The sequence below is a fragment of the Sinohyriopsis cumingii genome, chromosome 6 (assembly GCF_028554795.1).
Source record: "Sinohyriopsis cumingii isolate HCF-2022 chromosome 6, ASM2855479v2, whole genome shotgun sequence".
Lineage (NCBI taxonomy): Eukaryota > Metazoa > Mollusca > Bivalvia > Unionida > Unionidae > Sinohyriopsis > Sinohyriopsis cumingii.
In genome coordinates this window covers 87,926,337-87,946,047 of record NC_142966.1, presented here as the reverse complement: position 1 = coordinate 87,946,047, position 19,711 = coordinate 87,926,337, and the positions used below count along the sequence as shown (strand labels likewise).

The window sequence follows — 19,711 nt, the reverse complement described above, 5'->3', positions numbered from 1 at the left end:
AATGGACGAGTTTGATTGGAGGACTTTACCTGAGACGTGGCTAATGTATGAGTATCCAGCTCAATCAAGCCTCGAGGAGGCGTGGCTACGGTATCAAGCTCCAAAGTCAACATTGGACAGTTTTCAAACAATATAGTCACTGAGATTTAAGGCTGCAATAGAAACCACGAAGACAATAAAGGTGTCATTTCGCTGAAAATGTTTTGCTGACATAACGGACTCAGGAAGTAACATAATGTAAATGAGACAGAACAAGAGCTCATTCCACTTTCTATAGTTTATATTATCGGGCTAATTCGTTACTCCAAGGTCTATTATTTTCATTTGGACTCAAAAGTAAAAGCAAGCAAAAGGCTTATTATTCAACTAGGATTTCATCAGGGAGATATATTGTTATTTCCAGACCCGTACTATCAATATTTAGTGACTGTATTTTCTACTAAAAAGGAAAAGTATTCGGGCAATACATGTGTGTTAAATAAAACTACATGCGATATTTCCTATCTGGCACTTAGACTTTTGACGAAAACAGTGAAAGTGGACTGATGAGCATGAAAAATGAAATCTAGTCAAATAGCTATGCAGACTACATTCTTTTTTCTGCTTGCATGGTGCAGCGACATCTCCGGTCAGGATCTTGCGTACAAAATTTCGGAGGAAAGGATTTCGAATACATTCGTAGGAAATATTGCAAATGATTCTGACTTGAGATCTACAGTTTCGAAGGATGTGTTTGACCAAATTAGGTATAACATATTAAAGGAGGTTTCTATAAGTTCATACTCCTACTTCAAAGTAGACAATAAGACTGGATCACTGTACACAGCTAGTGTCATCGACAGGGAGAGTCTAGCGGACTGCACCTTTTCTTTAAAATGTGTTCTGAAAATTAAAGTCGCGGCACAGTCAATTATCAACGCATACTTTCGAAAGTTTGACGTATCTATCGAAATTGAGGATATTAATGACAACAGTCCAAGGTTTCCTAAAGAAGGTATTGACCTTGAATTATCAGAATCTACACCTTTAGGGTCATCAGTGCCCCTAATAGGAGCAATAGATATCGACAGTGGCAACTTTTCGATAAAAAAGTATTACATCATTCCAATCACCTCCCCCTTTCAGGCGTATTTCCAAAATTATGTGGATGGTACATCACTGGCAAAAATCGTCGTGCGTCGTGAGCTGGACCGGGAGATTGATGATTCGTACACGTTGACTGTTGTGGCAGAAGATGGTGGCATGCCGCCATTGTCTGCCAATCTCACCGTCAATATAGTCATTACTGACGTCAATGATAACGCTCCACATTTCACTGAGTCTGTGTACAACATCACAGTGGAAGAGAACGCCACGATAGGCACACTTCTGGTGAAACTCGAAGCAATAGATTCAGATATGGGACAAAATGGAGAAGTCATCTATCGTTTAAGCCATCATCAAGTAAAAAACTTCCCAGAGCTTGAGGAATTATTCGGTGTTGACGAAAACAGCGGAGAACTAAGGCTAAAAGGGCCAATTGTTTTCGACACTCCTGAAACTAAATATGAGGTGATCGTGGAAGCCAGCGATAAAGGCGTGCAACCACTTTTTTCACAGGCTGTTGTTCAAATTAACGTCATAGACTTCAACAACAATCCACCCGATATTAACATAAACTTTCTGGGGGATCACGGTGCAGCTATCATCTCTGAATATGCTGTGGAAGGCACAGCAGTTGCTTACATTGAAGTACATGATAAGGATACAGGTATTAATGCTGTCATTGAATGCAACATCGCAAATGATGTATTTGAATTGCAATCCATTGACGTCAATGAATACAAAGTTATCGTGAAGACAGTGCTCGACCGTGAGAAGGCGGCATTTCTCAACGTTACATTTTTCTGTACGGATAAAGGAACTCCTCCACTAAATTCATCGACCTCGTTTATTGTTCAAGTTAAAGATGAAAACGACAATAGGCCAATATTTAATCAAGAAATCTATATCGTCGATATAAACGAAAATATAGCAGGTGAATACAAGTTGATACACGTTTCGGCCACAGATGCAGATGTCGGTATAAATGGTGATGTGCATTATACTGTCGGCCCAAGCGGTTACAATATTTACTTCGATTCGGACGGTAACATCTGGACTTCGTCAGTTTTCGACAGGGAAACTGAAAGCAGAATTACATTCAATGTTTTTGCTATCGATAGAGGTATTCCTGCCTTTACCTCCACAGCTACAATTGTGATAAACGTACAAGACACTAATGACAACGACCCTTACTTTACAGAGAAGGTTTACCAATTAAATGTCGCAGAAAACCTACCAATCGACACAATCATTGGCCAAATTACTGTAACTGACCAAGACATCGGGACGAATGGAGAAATCAGTCTTATTATTGATGGGCACTTTCCATTTACAATTGATTCTTTCGGTGTAGTGAAAACTACAGAGAAGTTAGACAGAGAAATTGAAAGTAGACACAACTTCGTTGTAATTGCATTCGACCATGGGGTGCCTTCAAGGAGTTCAACTTGCTCCATTGCTGTTACTATAGCAGATATGAATGACAATTCGCCGATTTTTCTTTTCCCGAGTGTCAGTAACAACACCGTTGTTCTACCTTACCCTAGCAGCCCTTGGGCATTTGTGTCTCAAATTAAAGCCTACGACCTCGATGACGGACCAAATGGACAGATGTTGTACTCTTTGGTCACTACAAATGTGACAGATCTTTTCATAGTCAAGGAGGACAGTGGAGAAATTTTTCTTCTTCGTGAGCTTACGTTGGCTGATAAAACGAGCTATTACTTGCAAATCAGAATTGCTGATCGAGGACAGCCATCAAAGTTTGCAACCGAAATTTTGAATGTAATGATTACATTTTCTGGGGGTTCACAGAAAGTCACCGGATCGAGGGGAGAACATTTGTTTATCGCTGTATCCGTAGGATGTATAACTCTCATTCTCATGTTCATAATAATGCTAACAATATGCTTAATAAAAAGACATGGACGAAAGAGCAACACCGATCATGTTGCTGACTCTGGGTTATGGGAGAAGGATGCTAAGCCCAGAAAGTTTCGATCTGCAGATCTTCAAATATCTGATCTCCATAATGAGATTTCGAACGAGAAGACCTTGAGTGGAGGCCAACCTATCATCCATGACCATAATAATACAACCAACAGTTGTTTCGTACCGGATAAAAAAGAGACTCAGAAGGTGAGATCGTTTTGCATATTTGTGAAAAGATTTTTAATTTCCTCTCAAAATATTGATTTTTAAGTTCAATATATAATGGACACTGATGGTTGATAATAGGTCCCACTATGAGTCGCACCACTTGACACCTTTGGGGACAAATATATTTTTAAATAGTAGACTAGGAGTCGTATTCAAACAGCAGAAACACAAATTAAAAGCAAATATGCATCGCAGAAAGTTGATCACGCCTATCGGAAAGTGTTAACTTTAGGAGTTTGTCAAAAGAAACAATATTAATTTATGGCGAGTTATAAGTTAAATACAGCCTGCAGAAGTCAATGCAAAACATAGCTCTGACAGATTGAAGTGGGAAATTACGTTAATAATTTAATACATTATCAAATTGAAATGATAAAATATTTGACACGTTTAATTAGAATCCTGGATAGAAACTTTCAGCTCAAGAACCACGCCCATATTCCGAGTTAAATGCTTCGAAAAAAGAAAAGAAAAAACCCAACAAAAAAACCAAAGCTGCCACCTCCCAAAATTCCTTTCGTCTCACGAACGCTATTTACAATTTTGAAAACGTGCTCGAAAAGTCGAATACGTCCACGGCATAAACTTGGAGCATAATAAAATAATTCTGACATTCATTTTCAAACAGGATTGTATGGTAGGATTGTAACTTCAAATATGTAAACGAAAGCACGGGATCTACTATAAATTAAAATTAAATTGCCTTAAAATATTTAACGTAGTTCAAACACTTTTCAGTTTATTATTGTTCATATTTGATTCAGGTACATCACATTAACAGCATTTCATTATCATGAAACCTTTTATGTTTTTATTTTTTTTAAATGTTCGTATGTTTTTCTTTTAATAATTTGTTCTTCATCAAAGCAGGATGCAGTTTACGCAAAATTCTTTATATTCTAGCAAAATATTTTTTATCACAGAGGATATTTGTTCATCTCAAAATCAGCAAATGATAATAGCTGTGCAAAGTACAGGGATTTTTCTTATTTAAGTCGTTTAAGTTCTTAACCAGCAGTTCAAATGTGACAGAGATGAAAGAAAAGAAACCAATGCCCTTATGCGTTTAATATTAAGTAACGAAAAATAGGAAATAAATAAATAATAAATAAATAAATAATATTTTCTGCTATTGAAGTCTAATAAGTTTCCCAATTTAGTAAAATTTGAGTGGCCGTGCTATGAATTTTCTCTTCGAGTTATTGAATTTGTCTACAATTAGCTTATTTGGGTGACACGAAGAAAAAAACAATGTAAATAAATTTATATTACTTAGTACATCTTCGACTGTCTAGTTATTTACGAACGGGTACGGGTGAAACAGTTTGCTTGTATCCTTACTTGGTGGAGAAGGAGTGGTTTATGTGCATTTGTGGTTATTTTTTGTCGAATTGTGTATTTAGGCAAGCTTCCGAATATAATTGTTGCATTAAAAACCCATCCATGAAGTGATCTAAACTTGAAACTTAACCTGAAATATGCTTATGTCAATTATATGAAAAAGATCTCACATGAATCATTTATAATGTAGCCTTCCCTGTGATGCAGTTTGAAATGTTCTAAATACCTTACTGCTTTGGAAGAAAAAAGACTAAGGTTTAGAAGTAATTTACGAATCAACTTTCTCGTTATGAAATCCAATAGAAAAAAAAGAAATTCCTATCTGTCATGACTGGCGGCACCATTGAAAGCCACTATCTTGCACTTAGCATTTTCTACCTTACCGCATTTACGTTCTATTGGTCAAGTGTGGCTAATTAGCGGGCATACAATTTCTGGTCAAGTATGGCTAATTAGAGGGAATACAATTTCTGGTCAAGTATGGGTAATTAGAAGTAATGCAATTACTGGTAAAAATGGATAATTAGAGATGTTTTAAAGACGGTCTTCTTGATACAAAATGTCTTTTATTTGATGGTTGAAAAATGCGTGATATATTTATCTACGAGTCAATAATATCTATCACTTTTTTTAAAAACCAAGCAAACAACTAGATAATTTCTGCATAAATAAAACTTGGGTATATAATATAGTTGATAGTCCATATTTGTACCATAAGACGAACTAGACCATAATCAATAATAATCATTACTTCCATCAAAGCTCCCGATAAATCATTTTCCAAAATACACTTTAAAGACACTGAATTAAGACTCACAAATGTTTTAAAACTTGTACTGAATGTCCTTGATAATCGACCCCATAAACCTGTAGTAAATTGATGTATCCCCATCTGCGGATAACGAAAGCTCTTTCATATTATCTTGGGTGTATTTGTCTTTGAGATTTTAAAAGTAGAAAACGTTTGTGAAAAATGCCTTTATTCTTCAGACTAAGCTAACTATAGCATTCCCTACTAATGTTTAATGATTCTTTTCTTTTCAATTTCTGCGCGGTTCGAAAATATAATTAATTTATATTTCATTGATCCTCTGGTGAATATACAAGGTGCTTGTTAGGTATCATTTCATCTTTTGTTTGTGGAGTTTTTGTATGCGTGTTTTAATCAATGAACTTTACGTTATGTTTAAACTTTGTATCGGAATTATCTCATCATATTGACCATACGATATAAACCTTAAACAAAAGTTGTCAGGGGTATCGCAATCGTTAATATCGTCTGATTTAAATGCATAGTCTTGATCACATATGCAATAAAAAAGACTCGTCTTCATCACATATGCAATAGAAAAGACTCGTCTTCATCCCATATGCAATTGAAAAGACTCGTCTTCATCACATATGCAATAGAAAAGACTCGTCTTCATCACATATGCAATAGAAAAGACTCGTCTTCATCACATATGCAATAGAAAAGACACGTCTTCATCCCATATGTAATAGAAAAGACTCGTCTTCATCACATATGCAATAGAAAAGACACGTCTTCATCCCATATGCAATTGAAAAGACTCGTCTTCATCACATATGCAATAGAAAAGACTCGTCTTCATCACATATGCAATAGAAAAGACTCGTCTTCATCCCATATGCAATTGAAAAGACTCGTCTTCATCACATATGCAATAGAAAAGACTCGTCTTCATCACATATGCAATAGAAAAGACTCGTCTTCATCCCATATGCAATTGAAAAGACTCGTCTTCATCACATATGCAATAGAAAAGACTCGTCTTCATCACATATGCAATAGAAAAGACTCGTCTTCATCCCATATGCAATTGAAAAGACTCGTCTTCATCACATATGCAATAGAAAAGACTCGTCTTCATCACATATGCAATAGAAAAGACTTCGTCTTCATCACATATAGAATGGAAACATCTCATAATGATCTGATATTTAGGTTTGTAGTTTTCTCTGTTAATAATCATGGTAAACATTCGTTCTAATTATTCCACTATTGGTAAGTGCTTGTAATAATGTTTAAGAATAAAATTGCAATTCTAAAGTAAAATACATTTTGATGTGAAATATATTATTTCCTTTTGCATCTAGTCATCAACGTCGAGGTACTCCTTTGTTTATCTTGATTCTGATCAGCATCTTCCTGCCATAGAGCTGTCTATTGGCATCACAAGTTCCTCACCAAAATCAACACCACAGCGAGTCCAAGATACCGTGGTAACTGCTACATCCGTGCAGATTACAACACTTCAGTCCCAAAAGGAACTGTTGCCATATTTTCAGGTATGTTAATACAATTTTAATTTCATAATTTTAAATTGCAATTTTACGTTTATCCGCTAGTTTAAAACTGTTCACTATCTACTCCTCTTCCTCCTTCAGTTCGGGGCCCCGAGGGGCCGAGTGGTCTAAAGCGCTCTCCGTTACGGATCACTGCCATCTCACCTCTCTCTGCGTGGGTTCGAGTCTCGGATTCGGCCAATGTGGGTATGTGAGAAAGTTGCCAGTAGCTTCTCGTGGGTCGGTGGCTCTTTTCGGGGTTTTCCCGGGTTTTTCCTCCACCATTAATACTGGCCGCCATGTATAGCATATCGTGTGCTTGAAACATTGAGTTAAACCCTATAGCAACAACAACAATAACAATCCTCCTTCAGTTCCACTTTACTTGTTTCTCACTTCCACGCTGCGTGCTATACTTCACCTGCTTCTCACTTCCATTCTTCGTGCTATACTTTACTTGTTTCTCTCTTCAACTCTGCCTGCCATACTTTACCCGTTTAGCACTTATATTATGCGTTCTATACTTAACCTCTTTCTCTCTTCCATTTTGCCTGCTATATTTTCAACTGTTTATCACTTCCACTCTGTGTGCAATACTTTACCTGCTTCTCACTTCCACTCTGCGTGCTATAATTTACCGGTTTATCACTTCCACTCTGCATCTACTGTTTCTCACATGGTGATGGATACAACCATGGGCACCCGCAGCATAGGTCAAGAGGGATGTCACGTGACCCCTGGAAACCATATATATATATATATATATATATATATATATATATATATATATATATATATATATATATATATATATATATATATATATATATCTGTGTGTATATGTGTGTGTGTGTGTGTGTTCCGACAAGTTTAATGGTGCAGTGAAGCTGAGATTATGTGACAATATTCTGTTTAAAACGTTTAGTAAATGTATGCTTTAGTTTCAGACTGTTTACTATACTAATACCACCGTTCCGGGCCGGCCGTGACTGACTAACCACACACACCCTGCAACATATACTGCGGGCGCCCATAGCTACTACTGTGGTACCTTGATGGTTCCTACTGTTACTGCTGTGACTAATATTATCAACTAGTAGTCGATAAAACGTCCGTTTCATAAACTCTGAGATAGCAAGTTATATACCGCTTATAACAACAACATTCACTACTACTAGTACTACTACTACTACTACTACTACTACTACTACTGGCGCCTCGTAAGAGGAGTCCAAATGTGCCAACCGTTATGCTGAGAGATGCGTCCCGTGACGATACTACAGTATGGAGTTTTGAAAAAGTACCAGTATTTAAAATGTATTTTGTCTGTTATTTGTTCAAATAAATGTTGTATTTTACGGGTTTTACAATTTTTTTGCCTTTGTCTTTGTTTTGTATGCCTTGACACCTAAACTTAGGTCTATAAAGCCAAGGTTATGATGATGTGTTACTATGCAAACATAAATACATAATACTCTACTGGTGCAAAGAGTATCCTAAATGTAAAGCACAGCAATATTTTTTTTTCTTCAGACAAAGGTTGTTAAATATAGTTATGAAGACAACGACAGTCAGACATCAGGAGAAACCATTCAAAGTGACAGTGGTAGGGGCGGAAGTGACTTGGATGTATACAGCCCAACACTGTTGCATGCGCATGATTTTGGTAAGTAGTGGTGATAATAATGATATCTATTGTTAAGATAGTATGTTAGTAATCATAACAATTGTTAAGATGGTGATGTACAAGTGGCATTCTTTTAGACATCGTTAGAAATACTACAGAACTAAAGAACTGTTTATTTATAAAAAGTGTTATTCCTTGATTTATGAGAGTTAATTCGAATTCAGACTGAAAATTCTTTTCCGTACAGAATTCTGGCTCTAACAAGTACAAATTTTTTTTTTTTTAAATATTACCAAATCATCAGTTAGTCATAATTTATGTTATCTACTGTCATTGAAAAAAGTATTTATAATTTTTAAAATCAAGCGATATTTATAAAATACAACATTTATTTGAACAAATAACAGACAAAATACATTTTAAATACTGGTACTTTTTCATTGGTATAGGAAAATATGAACGAGTTTTTCGGATGGAAATACTGCACGACCTTGGGAGTGAAGTATATCTATCCGACAAAACGAGTTCATATTTTCCCATAGAAATGCAGTAACCTATTTATTATATGCTCATTTTCTTATTCTACCATAGGCTTAATTATATAAACAAAAATACACTACAAGAAACAAAGTAACCGAATGTATGCCGCATTCCAAACAAAATACGCAAGCGCAGATTCATCATTACACAACAACATCATTATTAATGCGCAAATAACTCCGCCCAGATAAATTTGAATTTAGTCGGTCGCTAGACATAACTTTCGAAAGAAAATGACGTTTTGGTTTACTTAAAATTTAAATTTGGAGTCATACTGCGAATGAAAGCGCCTTGCACTGTCATTTGATCTGGAATGAATAACTTTTGGTATTTTTGTCGTTTCTATGCAATTCCGTGATTATGGACTGGATTTATCTGTGTCAAACTACATGAAGTACAACGAATTTTAGAGGTGACGAAGCAGCGTGTTGACATCTGCAAGTGTTTTCTGTTCTGTCAATAAATGTTTGAAATCATAATGTTGGAAAAATATGAAGTCTTTCAATTGCAATTAAAAAAAGACGCTAGTGAATATAATGTTTATTATATTTGAGTGCAGTAAGGCGGATGTAATTGCACTTGGAATATAGTTGAAATTACGGTACAATTTTGAAATGTGTAATCAAGTTTGAGAACCCATGACATGGCTCATGTAACTCGGATTTGCAGAACTAAGAAAGTGCATTTTGAGAAAATTCAGGATGTAAAACTGTAAATATATTTTTGTCATCCTTATTTTGTCATCATTTGCATCTCTACTTTCAAATGGCTCAAACAGTTGGTTTACTTCATCCACAGACAAAGTAAATATATCAAAAGTGCGTGCGTTTGTTTACAAACAGAAAGTTGTTCCTTTATTCACGTGAGTTCAATATGAAGTACGAGTCTGACAATGTAAAGTTAACGGAGAAAACAATGAGCATATAATAACTATCATTACTGTACATATTGATATCTAACTCGAGCGAGTTAATATTCAAGGACATATGTACAACATTTGGCAATTCAAAGACACTTGTCCTTATAAATAGACCCTTTCCACCATCACTAGTTAAGTGGTATCCTGTGCTGGGAGGGTATTGATAACGGGACTGAGTGTTTAAAACAATAGTCTGACAGCAGTACGATGCAGACAACATGGATATACAATTTTATACATTGATTATATTGGAATGAATACAACTTGAAATGATTATCTATTTATATGCCTCATGGAGTCAAACTTTTATTTTGCAATCAATATATATATATATATATATATATATATATATATATATATATATATATATATATATATATATATATATATATATATATATATATTTACGTTGTTTTTATTATGCATATCATAACGTTGCTTTGACAATCAAACAAGGGGTGCATCAATACCAGGAATATGCAAAATTTTGCCTGTCACGAAGGTGATAATCACTCTGTTTCTGATATTTTATTAGTGGCACTCACTTTTCCTTTCAAAAACAATAAATTCCGTCATCCCATCTTTATTCCATATTATTTATTGTATTCTTCCTTTAAAGATTCATGGAAAATCTAATTTATTCGCTACATATGATAACTGTTACTTAAAAGGTATTTAAAAGGAATTAGATTTTATAAAACTGGCTTACTATTATATATATATATATATATATATATATATATATATATATATATATATATATATATATATATATATATATATATATATATATATATATATATATATATATATATATATACATATATATATATATACATATATATACATATATATACATATATATATATATATATATATATATATATATATATATATATATATACATATATATATATATATACATATATATATATACATATATATACATATATATACATATATATATATATATATATATATATATATATATATATATAATATATATATATATATATATATATATAACCCAACTTGGTCTGGTTACATGAGCCATATATATAACTCACTTACTCGAGTGAATTGTTGACCATGAGACGAGAATTAAGGTATACTATCAATAGCTATGTGACGTTATTTATCCAAAACTTGATTACTTAAATTTTAAGTTACAAGTTTTTTTTCGGAGATGGGTTATTTTAAAATCAACGATAATTCATGGACAATAACATCTTTAGTATACATGCACGAGGCAGACTCCATAAGCCGCGCATTGCATCAACGCATCATGCGATAATCCTCGTTTCCTTGCATCATTGGCGATTGTGAAATTCTTCGATTCAAATTGTTAGTTAATCGATGCTTTGTAAAATATCAGATATACGATATTTTCGATGAATTTGTATGCCTAACTGCAACAGTGTCGAGTCTAAATTTATCATAGAAAATAATGCATATCTTTCAATACTGCATACTTAATTAACTGAAGACATGAACGATGATTTAAAATGGCATTTACTCGATTAATTTCAGAGAATATTAATTCATTAATAAAGCCGGGAACCTTATATCAAAGACACGGTAGATACCAGAGAAGTTCAGCAAATACGATAAACCAGCTCGACATTTCCGGATCTGAGGTCCTAAATAATAGCTACAATCTTTCTAACTCCATGAATTACTCAGATTTCACCAAGAGAGGACCCTACAGACAAAGACAAACCACTTTTGATAAAGACAGATTAAACAATCACAAAAATAATGTCAGTAATTCTTCTAAGCCTGAAGATATTATGAATCACAGTATTGTGACACAGGAAGAGGTAGATGACGATTTGTCCACGACTACTTCCGGTAGTTACACCATTGACCTTGAAGAAGTTTATTACGACAATCGGGCAGATAGATTAAGAGGAAGCCTAGTGTAGCCATCATGAAAACAAGTCTGAAATTAAGTGATCATATTCCCTGTTAAGGTAAGCCTCCACCAAAACTAGAGTTCTAGAATGTCTTGATCGAAAAAATATTCATTGCGCCTATCATATTTAAGTTAAACATTCAGATTGATTCTCTTAAAATATTTTTAAATTGTTGGTATAATTATTTTATGTATATCTATTCATTGTGCTTACATTTTGTTCGTAATTGAGGGTTGTGGAATTGTTGTCATGATTCTAAGAAGTAAACAAGAGGTTTAGTTGAATTTGAGTTCAAAATCTGACCTTGTTAACGAGTAAGTTCATTTTTCAGTAGAACATTCCATTCTAGAACATAGTATGGCAATGGTCTCATATATGTGTGGATGTATATATGTATGTATGTATGTATGTATGTATGTATGTATGTATGTATGTATGTATGTATGTATGTATGTATGTATGTATGTATGTATGTATGTATGTATGTATGTGTGTGTGTGTATGTATGTATGTATGTATGTGTGTATGTATGTATGTATGTATGTATGTATGTATGTATGTATGTATGTGTGTATGTATGTATGTATGTATGTATGTATGTATGTATGTATGTATGTATGTATGTGTGTGTGTATGTCTGTCTGTATGTATGTATGTATATATATGTGTGTGTATGTCTGTCTGTATGTATGTATGTATGTGTGTGTGTGTATGTCTGTATGTATGTATGTATGTATGTATATATATGTGTGTGTGTATGTCTGTATGTATGTATGTATATATATATATATGTGTGTGTGTGTGTGTGTGTGTGCATGTCTGTCTGTATGTATGTATGTATGTATGTGTGTGTGTGTGTATGTGTATGTATGTTATAGGTTGATAAAAAAATTATCAATCCTATTTTATGAATAGTGTGCGTGTGTGAGTGTGATTTGGATTTTGAACGTAGGTTTAATTTTTTTTCGTAATATCGCTACGATGTCTGCAGTGTGACAGTTTATAGTGACGTCTAGCACTCGGACATAATGCCGCAGACATGTAGCATCATGTCCAACCCAGTCGCAGCATCCTGACACCATGCCGACTAGTCCTAGCACTAACCCCTTTTATTGCTGAGCGCCAAGCGAGGCAGCTGTTTGTATAGTTTTTATAATTATTTTGTATGACTCGGTCGGAGTTCGAACAGTGCATTTATATCTTTGTGTCTCTAATGAAATTTATATAGTGCATTTATTTCTTTATCTCTAAAAAAATTCATACAGTGCATTTATTTATTTGTAATGAAGTTCGTTTTGTAACTACTACATTGAGTACCTAATTAATTTATTTCTTTGTGTCTATAATGAAGTTCATACGGTTTATCTGTTAATTTCTGCGTTTGCGCTTTATCTATGCTATCACAAATTACCATTTTGAAAGATCAACAACAACAAGAATAATAATAATAATAATAATAATAATAATAATAATAATGACGATAATTATGATGTCATCTCTTTTTTTTTCAGACACTGATACATTATCTTAAATTATAATATATTGTCCTTGAATTCCAATGGTAGATGTCAAAGATACACTGCCTAGATTCTACCCAGGACTGCAGCATCGTTTTCCACCACATGCATCAAATATAGAAAAGAATTCATGCTCAGATGGCAGGTACAGATTCTTTAATTAGCTAAATAAAAGGGATGTTATCTTCTCCTACACTTTTAATAATCCACTAAATGGTTTTGAACACACACACAGACAGACAGACACACACACGCACACAGATAGATAGATCGATAGATAGATAAACAGACAGATAGATATATATAATCAAATGAAGGGATTACAACACTTCCAGACATTGCATATATCAACCTTTCTCACACAGTAGAGTATGTGTTGTTTGCTCCTTTTTTCCCTCTTCTGTCTGGTTCACTTTCATTATTATTTTTATTATTATTATTATCATTATTATTATTATTTCAATTATTATTATTATTATTATTATTATTATTATTATTATTATTATTATTATTATTATTGTTATTATTATTATTATTATTTTCAACAGGACTTATGGAGAGTATCTCTTGGTAGGAGTGATGCCTTCAGACTGCAAAAATACCTTTCAGGATGGCTATAGGCTTTTGCTGAGGCCATTATGTCCAATTTGCATCTAATCCCATCTTCTGGACGGAAGTGTTTGGAACTGGACACCATGCCACTTTAATGTGTACAATTTTACACAAATCTTTATTTGTGCTGTATTTGTTTTAAGCAGTACTTAGTTGAAGGACCGTCATATCCATACCCATGTTTCAATAATAGTCTTATCTTTTGTTCATGTATGGAGATTTTGTGATTGAAACATTTTAGAAAGATTCATTATACACCTTGTTGTTGCAGCTACGAGGATTATTGTTATATTTATTAAAACTTCAAAGTTTTTTTGTTAGTGATTTAATATCTTACCATTTAATTTTACACATTTCATCTTAAGTACATACCTTCACTCTCTGTTTCCGTCTCTGTTTATATGTCTCCTTCTCTGTCTGTCTGACTGTCTGTTTGTCTCTGTCTGATTCTCTCTCTCTCTCTCTCTCTCTCTCTCTCTCTCTCTCTCTCTCTCTCTCTCTCTATATATATATATATATATATATATATATATATATATATATATATATATATATATATATATATATATATATATATATATATATATTAACGCATAGTCTGTCGCTCTGTACCTACATATGCTTGAAAATTTAGTTATGATAAAAATAAAATCAGTAGACCTGTATCGGTTATGGCCTGTAAACCTGGTTGCGATTGTAGGAATCGTGTGGATTAATTAATGACAATAAAATAGGTGCTGGATTTAACTTTAAAAACTGAATCAATTTATCCATTTATTTGATATGGAAGTCAATACGTGCGGATGATATCAGAAGTTACCATATACGGAAGAATTTCAAGCCAGGTGTGTGTATTTCCTAATATACCTTTTTGTGACCGACCATGTGTTTTAATCTTCGTTGGGGAGACACATGGGAACATAATTTGGACTTTCTTTATAGGAGTATGTGTCTGTATTGTGAGTAAAAAAGACGTCGTGTGCTATGATGTAATGTAATGTTGTGCAAAACAAGGAATTTCAAAAGACAGAACTAATAAAATATGATAGGGAAGGATATTCAGTAGCAATGTTGTTTCTTCAACTAACTGTATCGTTTTCTACTATATTGTTCTTTTTTCCACGTCTCTATGGTCTTAACAAAGCAATAGAAAAGAGCGAGAATCCACAAGCTTGTAAAATTCAACAAATAATTAATTTCCATAGAAATTAAAGTAAAAATGTAAAATTAAACTTACAGTATTGTGAATTATATCCCAAATAATTACAGAATTACAATAATAAATCCCAATGATTAAAGTGTTTGATGTGCCTGTGGTTACCCGTGTCGTGTTGATATGCCATAGTTTTTTGTCGAATCACAATAATACGATCCAAGAATATTTGAAATTTCACCATTAATTCAAGTCTCAATTTCTAAGGGTGTTACTTTTGAAGAGCACTTTATATTTCCAGTGAATAAATAATCTGAATTTGAATAATTTGAATAAATCAAATGAACTGCTAGGCACAACAATGATACAAATGTTTCTTTTAAGATCTTAAAGCACGAATGAATATTTTCTAGAAAAACAAGATTATATAGTCCTCTGTTTGACCTCAGGACACAATGATCCGTTTCTAACAAAAACTATTACAAAATGGAAAATAACCTTCTAGAATGTTCCTAATGTTTACAGTTTTAATTAGGATATAAAATGTAGTATATGCAATATCCTTGACTCAGCACACAAAATATCTTAATAATCAACCCATTCACATAGAGAATATTTTAGCTATGTATTATTTGTTTACAAAATATTTAAGCGAAACCCATGATTCGGGTCAGGTAGAAAATGAACTTAATTTTGGACAAGGTTGAGTTTCAATGTTTCATTACCAATAGCATATAATGAAATAAAAAAAGCTAAAACAAAACCCTAACTAACAAACAATGCAAATTTAATATACAAAACACCTCCCCTCATAAAGAAAAAAGATTTATGCAGTAAAGCTTTATTTTTACTATTAGCCAACTATACAAGTAAAAATTACATATGATGAAAGCTAATGTATGACACAACGAATGCACGAAACAAAAAAATTCTATATACGTGTAAGTGCATCTGCTATTAAAATGTTTTTTTCTCTTTCCCTTAGCGTGCCTAATGTCAATATTGCACTTTTGAAACATCAAACTGAACCTTAATAATCTCTAATTTTTGTTTTTCATCTTGCCAGTGAAAGGAAGGGGGCTGTGCTCACTAATACAATAATTAGGGAAGGAGCTGAACTAACCCAGTGTTACAATGCCAATATCAAAGCCAAACATTCCTTCTCGATTATGGAATGCTTTCTCTTGTGCTTATTTAATTTCTTAGAAAGAAACAGCGCACTGGATGATCTACACCATTTTTGTCTTCTTGAATCAATATTGATCCAACCCCAAAATCACATGCATCTACAGACAGTTTAAATGATTGATTCAAATTTGGAGCTGAAGAAGTGGTGTACTCTTAAGTAGGACCTTTTATGTATCAAAAGCCTCCTGACATTTTTCAAAACAATGAAACTTGGTTTTCTTACTCAATAAATTTGTCAGGGGTTCAGCAATTATGGAAAATATGGGACAAAATTTCCGACATACCAAAAATTGCATCAGTTGACTTTTTACTGATGGGCACAGGGAATTCAGAGATAGCCTCGAACTTAGCATCTATAGATTGAAATTGCTCATGTCCCACGATATGCCCTAGAAATGTAACCCAAGCACGGCAAAAACTCACTTTTGGATAAGTTTTGGTGTCAAATTTGCATCAGTGAGTCTGTCAAAGAATTTCCGAAATGTCTCTAAGTGATCTTTCCTGGTGTCGTTGTACATGATGAACTCATCGACGTAAACATCATAATTATCTAGAACAGATGCCTATTAAACGTTAAAAGCTACAGGGCGATCCTTTCGTCCAAAAACGGCATCACTTTATACTGATAATGTCCATCTGGAGTCACGAATGCCAAAATTTCCTTTGCCCTTTCCATCAGATACATTTGTCAGAGGCCTTTTAGAAGGTCAAAATAGGTGACATGTTTTGTCTTTTGAATTTTATCAATGGAGTCATGGCTCATTGGCAATGTAAATGAATATGTTTTATTCAGCTATTTAGTTTTCAATAGTCAGTGTACATGAGGAATTTATTATTAAGTTCGGTATAAAGATGCATTGTAAACTCAAATCACTTTCTCTAGGTTTTGTGAAATCATTCTCCAGCAAATACTAATCTAGATTATATTTGTTCGTGTATGAACATATTGAAACAAGTGCTCATATTTAAGTGATAGCTGTTTTAGTTAGTTCTTTTTTTTGTGTGTTGCTGCAGATGGATGTGAACGTTTCTGATCTAGATCATTCAGAATTTCTTAATTCCGAAGATTGTTTTTTTTCCAAAGTCACTACAGTCCGATTGCATCTCTATCATAATACTCCTTGACATATTTACATGGCAACGTTCTTTTTGTTTTTGTCTACCAGGAGAATGGATGATATAATTTAAATCATTTACTTTCTTTTCAACTGTGGAAGGAACATGAAACTTAAGCTAAAGAGGAGTTTCTGGTATGGTTAAGAGAGCCAGAACGCTATTATCCAGCTGAAAAATTCATTCCTCTTTATTTTTTTCATACCTTGATCTCAATTTTCACTGAGTAGAGCGCAGATTAGTTCTTGCAACCTCACAAGCCATTGAAAACTTATACTTAAAACTGAAAACATAATCGATAAGACTATTTGTCGTCATTAGCAAGAAGTTACTCTTTTAACAACTTCAATGGCCCACGCATAGTATGTCTAAATTCTAGTTCGAAGACCGAGTGGCCGAGTGGTCTAAAGCGCTCTCCGTTACGGATCACTGCCATCTCACCTCTGTCTGCGTAGGTTCGAGTCTCGAATTCGGCCAATGTGAGTATGTGAGAAAGCTTGCCAGTAGCTTCTCGAGGGTCCGTGGTTCTTTCCCGGGATTTCCCGGGTTCTTCCTCCACCATTAATACTGTCCACCATGTATAGCTTATCGTGTGCTGAAAAATGGCGTTAAACCCTACAACAGCAACAAGAACAACAACAACAACGAAGGGACTGAATCCTAAAGATTCTTGAACTGATTCCCTAACAGCAAACAATAGTAAATGCACACATTTATTCCAATCTTTCCCGTATCAAAGCAATATGACCGAATCATATTTGTCAAAGTTTGATGACACCTTTTTAAAGCCCCCCTGGATCACAGGGTGATAGGCAGAATAATTGAATTACTGGATGCCTAATTCGTACACAACTTGCTGGAAAATTTCAGACATAAAATTTGACCCGATGTCAGATTGAATAAATTTACATCAACATCTGCTTTTGAATATTACTAAGCTTTATGACTTCATCAGAAGACACTACAAAATAGGTCTGCAGTCAAAATGGCCGACGCTAGATCACATGACCGGTTAAACACAGTAAATTTGTCAAGTTTCACATTTTTGTTAAATTTCATATATTCAATGTAAATGTTTGCCTTCTTTTCTAATTGCGACTATGTTTCAAACTTTTAATATTGTATTCTTCATTGTTATGCTAATTAATGTATTTCCAATGTTTTGTCAGCGTTCATTCGTACTTGTCTACTTTTCACTAACGCATATCAGTCTTGGTTACGACTTAAAAGGTTTTTAATGTTTGACGGACAGCACAGAATATACGATGTTTATGCAGTTGCTACTGACTGACTGTAAACGGACAAGTGATGTTACTTTAATTTTATTTTAACCTTCAGTTTGTGTCACTGGTTGCATGGTGTCTGTTTGTCATAAACCGACATGTTCGGCGTCGCGTACTAGCGATGATTTATCAAACCTAAATGACATGACACATTTTCGAAGAGAATAAATAGGAGCGAAATTCGAAGATCGGCAGATAGCTGTCAACATTCAAAGCGTCCATAACTAAAGATCTCCGCCATATACAAAGATTACTGTCTTGAAGTTGTTATAACTAAAATCTACTAAAACGCATTAAGAACGCATTAAAACAAGAGATATAACAATACCAGGTTTTGCATGAATATTAGACAACAATACAATTTATCTACAGAAAAAGACGTTATACTGGGGAATAGTTTAAACGTTGTTCAAATTTTAGTAGAAAATTAGAAGAAAAATTATTGCGTTGAGTCTTTGCAACATGAAAGAAGTTTTGTCGAGTTAGAAAATATGAATTTCTAAATATAGACCACTCGTGCTACCTAATATTTTTATGCATATATTTAATTTGTATTGCTTGTTGACTTCTGTCCATGATATGTTACGTATATCTGTATTTTGTAATTCGTCTTAGTCAAAATCAAGTTAATGGTCTACCTGACCAGTGACATTTATTTTGTAAACAATATAAAACATAGCTAATATTTCTCTGTGATTATAGATTAAATACTTAAATCATTATTAATTTAGGTAAGCATGTTTACTTCTATCTGAATGTAAGATATTAGTGTTTCACTTGGCAATTTCTCAGTTTGTTGACAACTTTGAGTGTTTTAGAGAGGAGACTGACCTACTTCCTGGATCTATTATTGTGTCTTAGCTTTTTACATCTATCATGTTTACTTGAAAATTTACTCATTCCTTCCATTACATCCGCAGTGGAATAGGTCTTATTGTTGTTTTTAGTTTTT

The 19,711-nt window shown here is 33.7% G+C and overlaps 1 protein-coding gene across 1 annotated transcript; it reads left to right on the top strand.

Moving 5' to 3' along the window:
• Positions 1-206: 206 nt before the first annotated feature.
• Positions 207-14,335, top strand: LOC149797394 (protocadherin-1-like). Its single transcript, XM_089962169.1, has 6 exons — positions 207-3,222; positions 6,703-6,894; positions 8,425-8,557; positions 11,508-11,950; positions 13,405-13,555; positions 13,959-14,335. Exons 1-4 carry the CDS (start codon positions 559-561, stop codon positions 11,900-11,902), a joined length of 3,384 nt encoding a protein of 1,127 aa, XP_089818295.1. The 5' UTR covers positions 207-558; the 3' UTR covers positions 11,903-11,950; positions 13,405-13,555; positions 13,959-14,335.
• Positions 14,336-19,711: the final 5,376 nt, after the last annotated feature.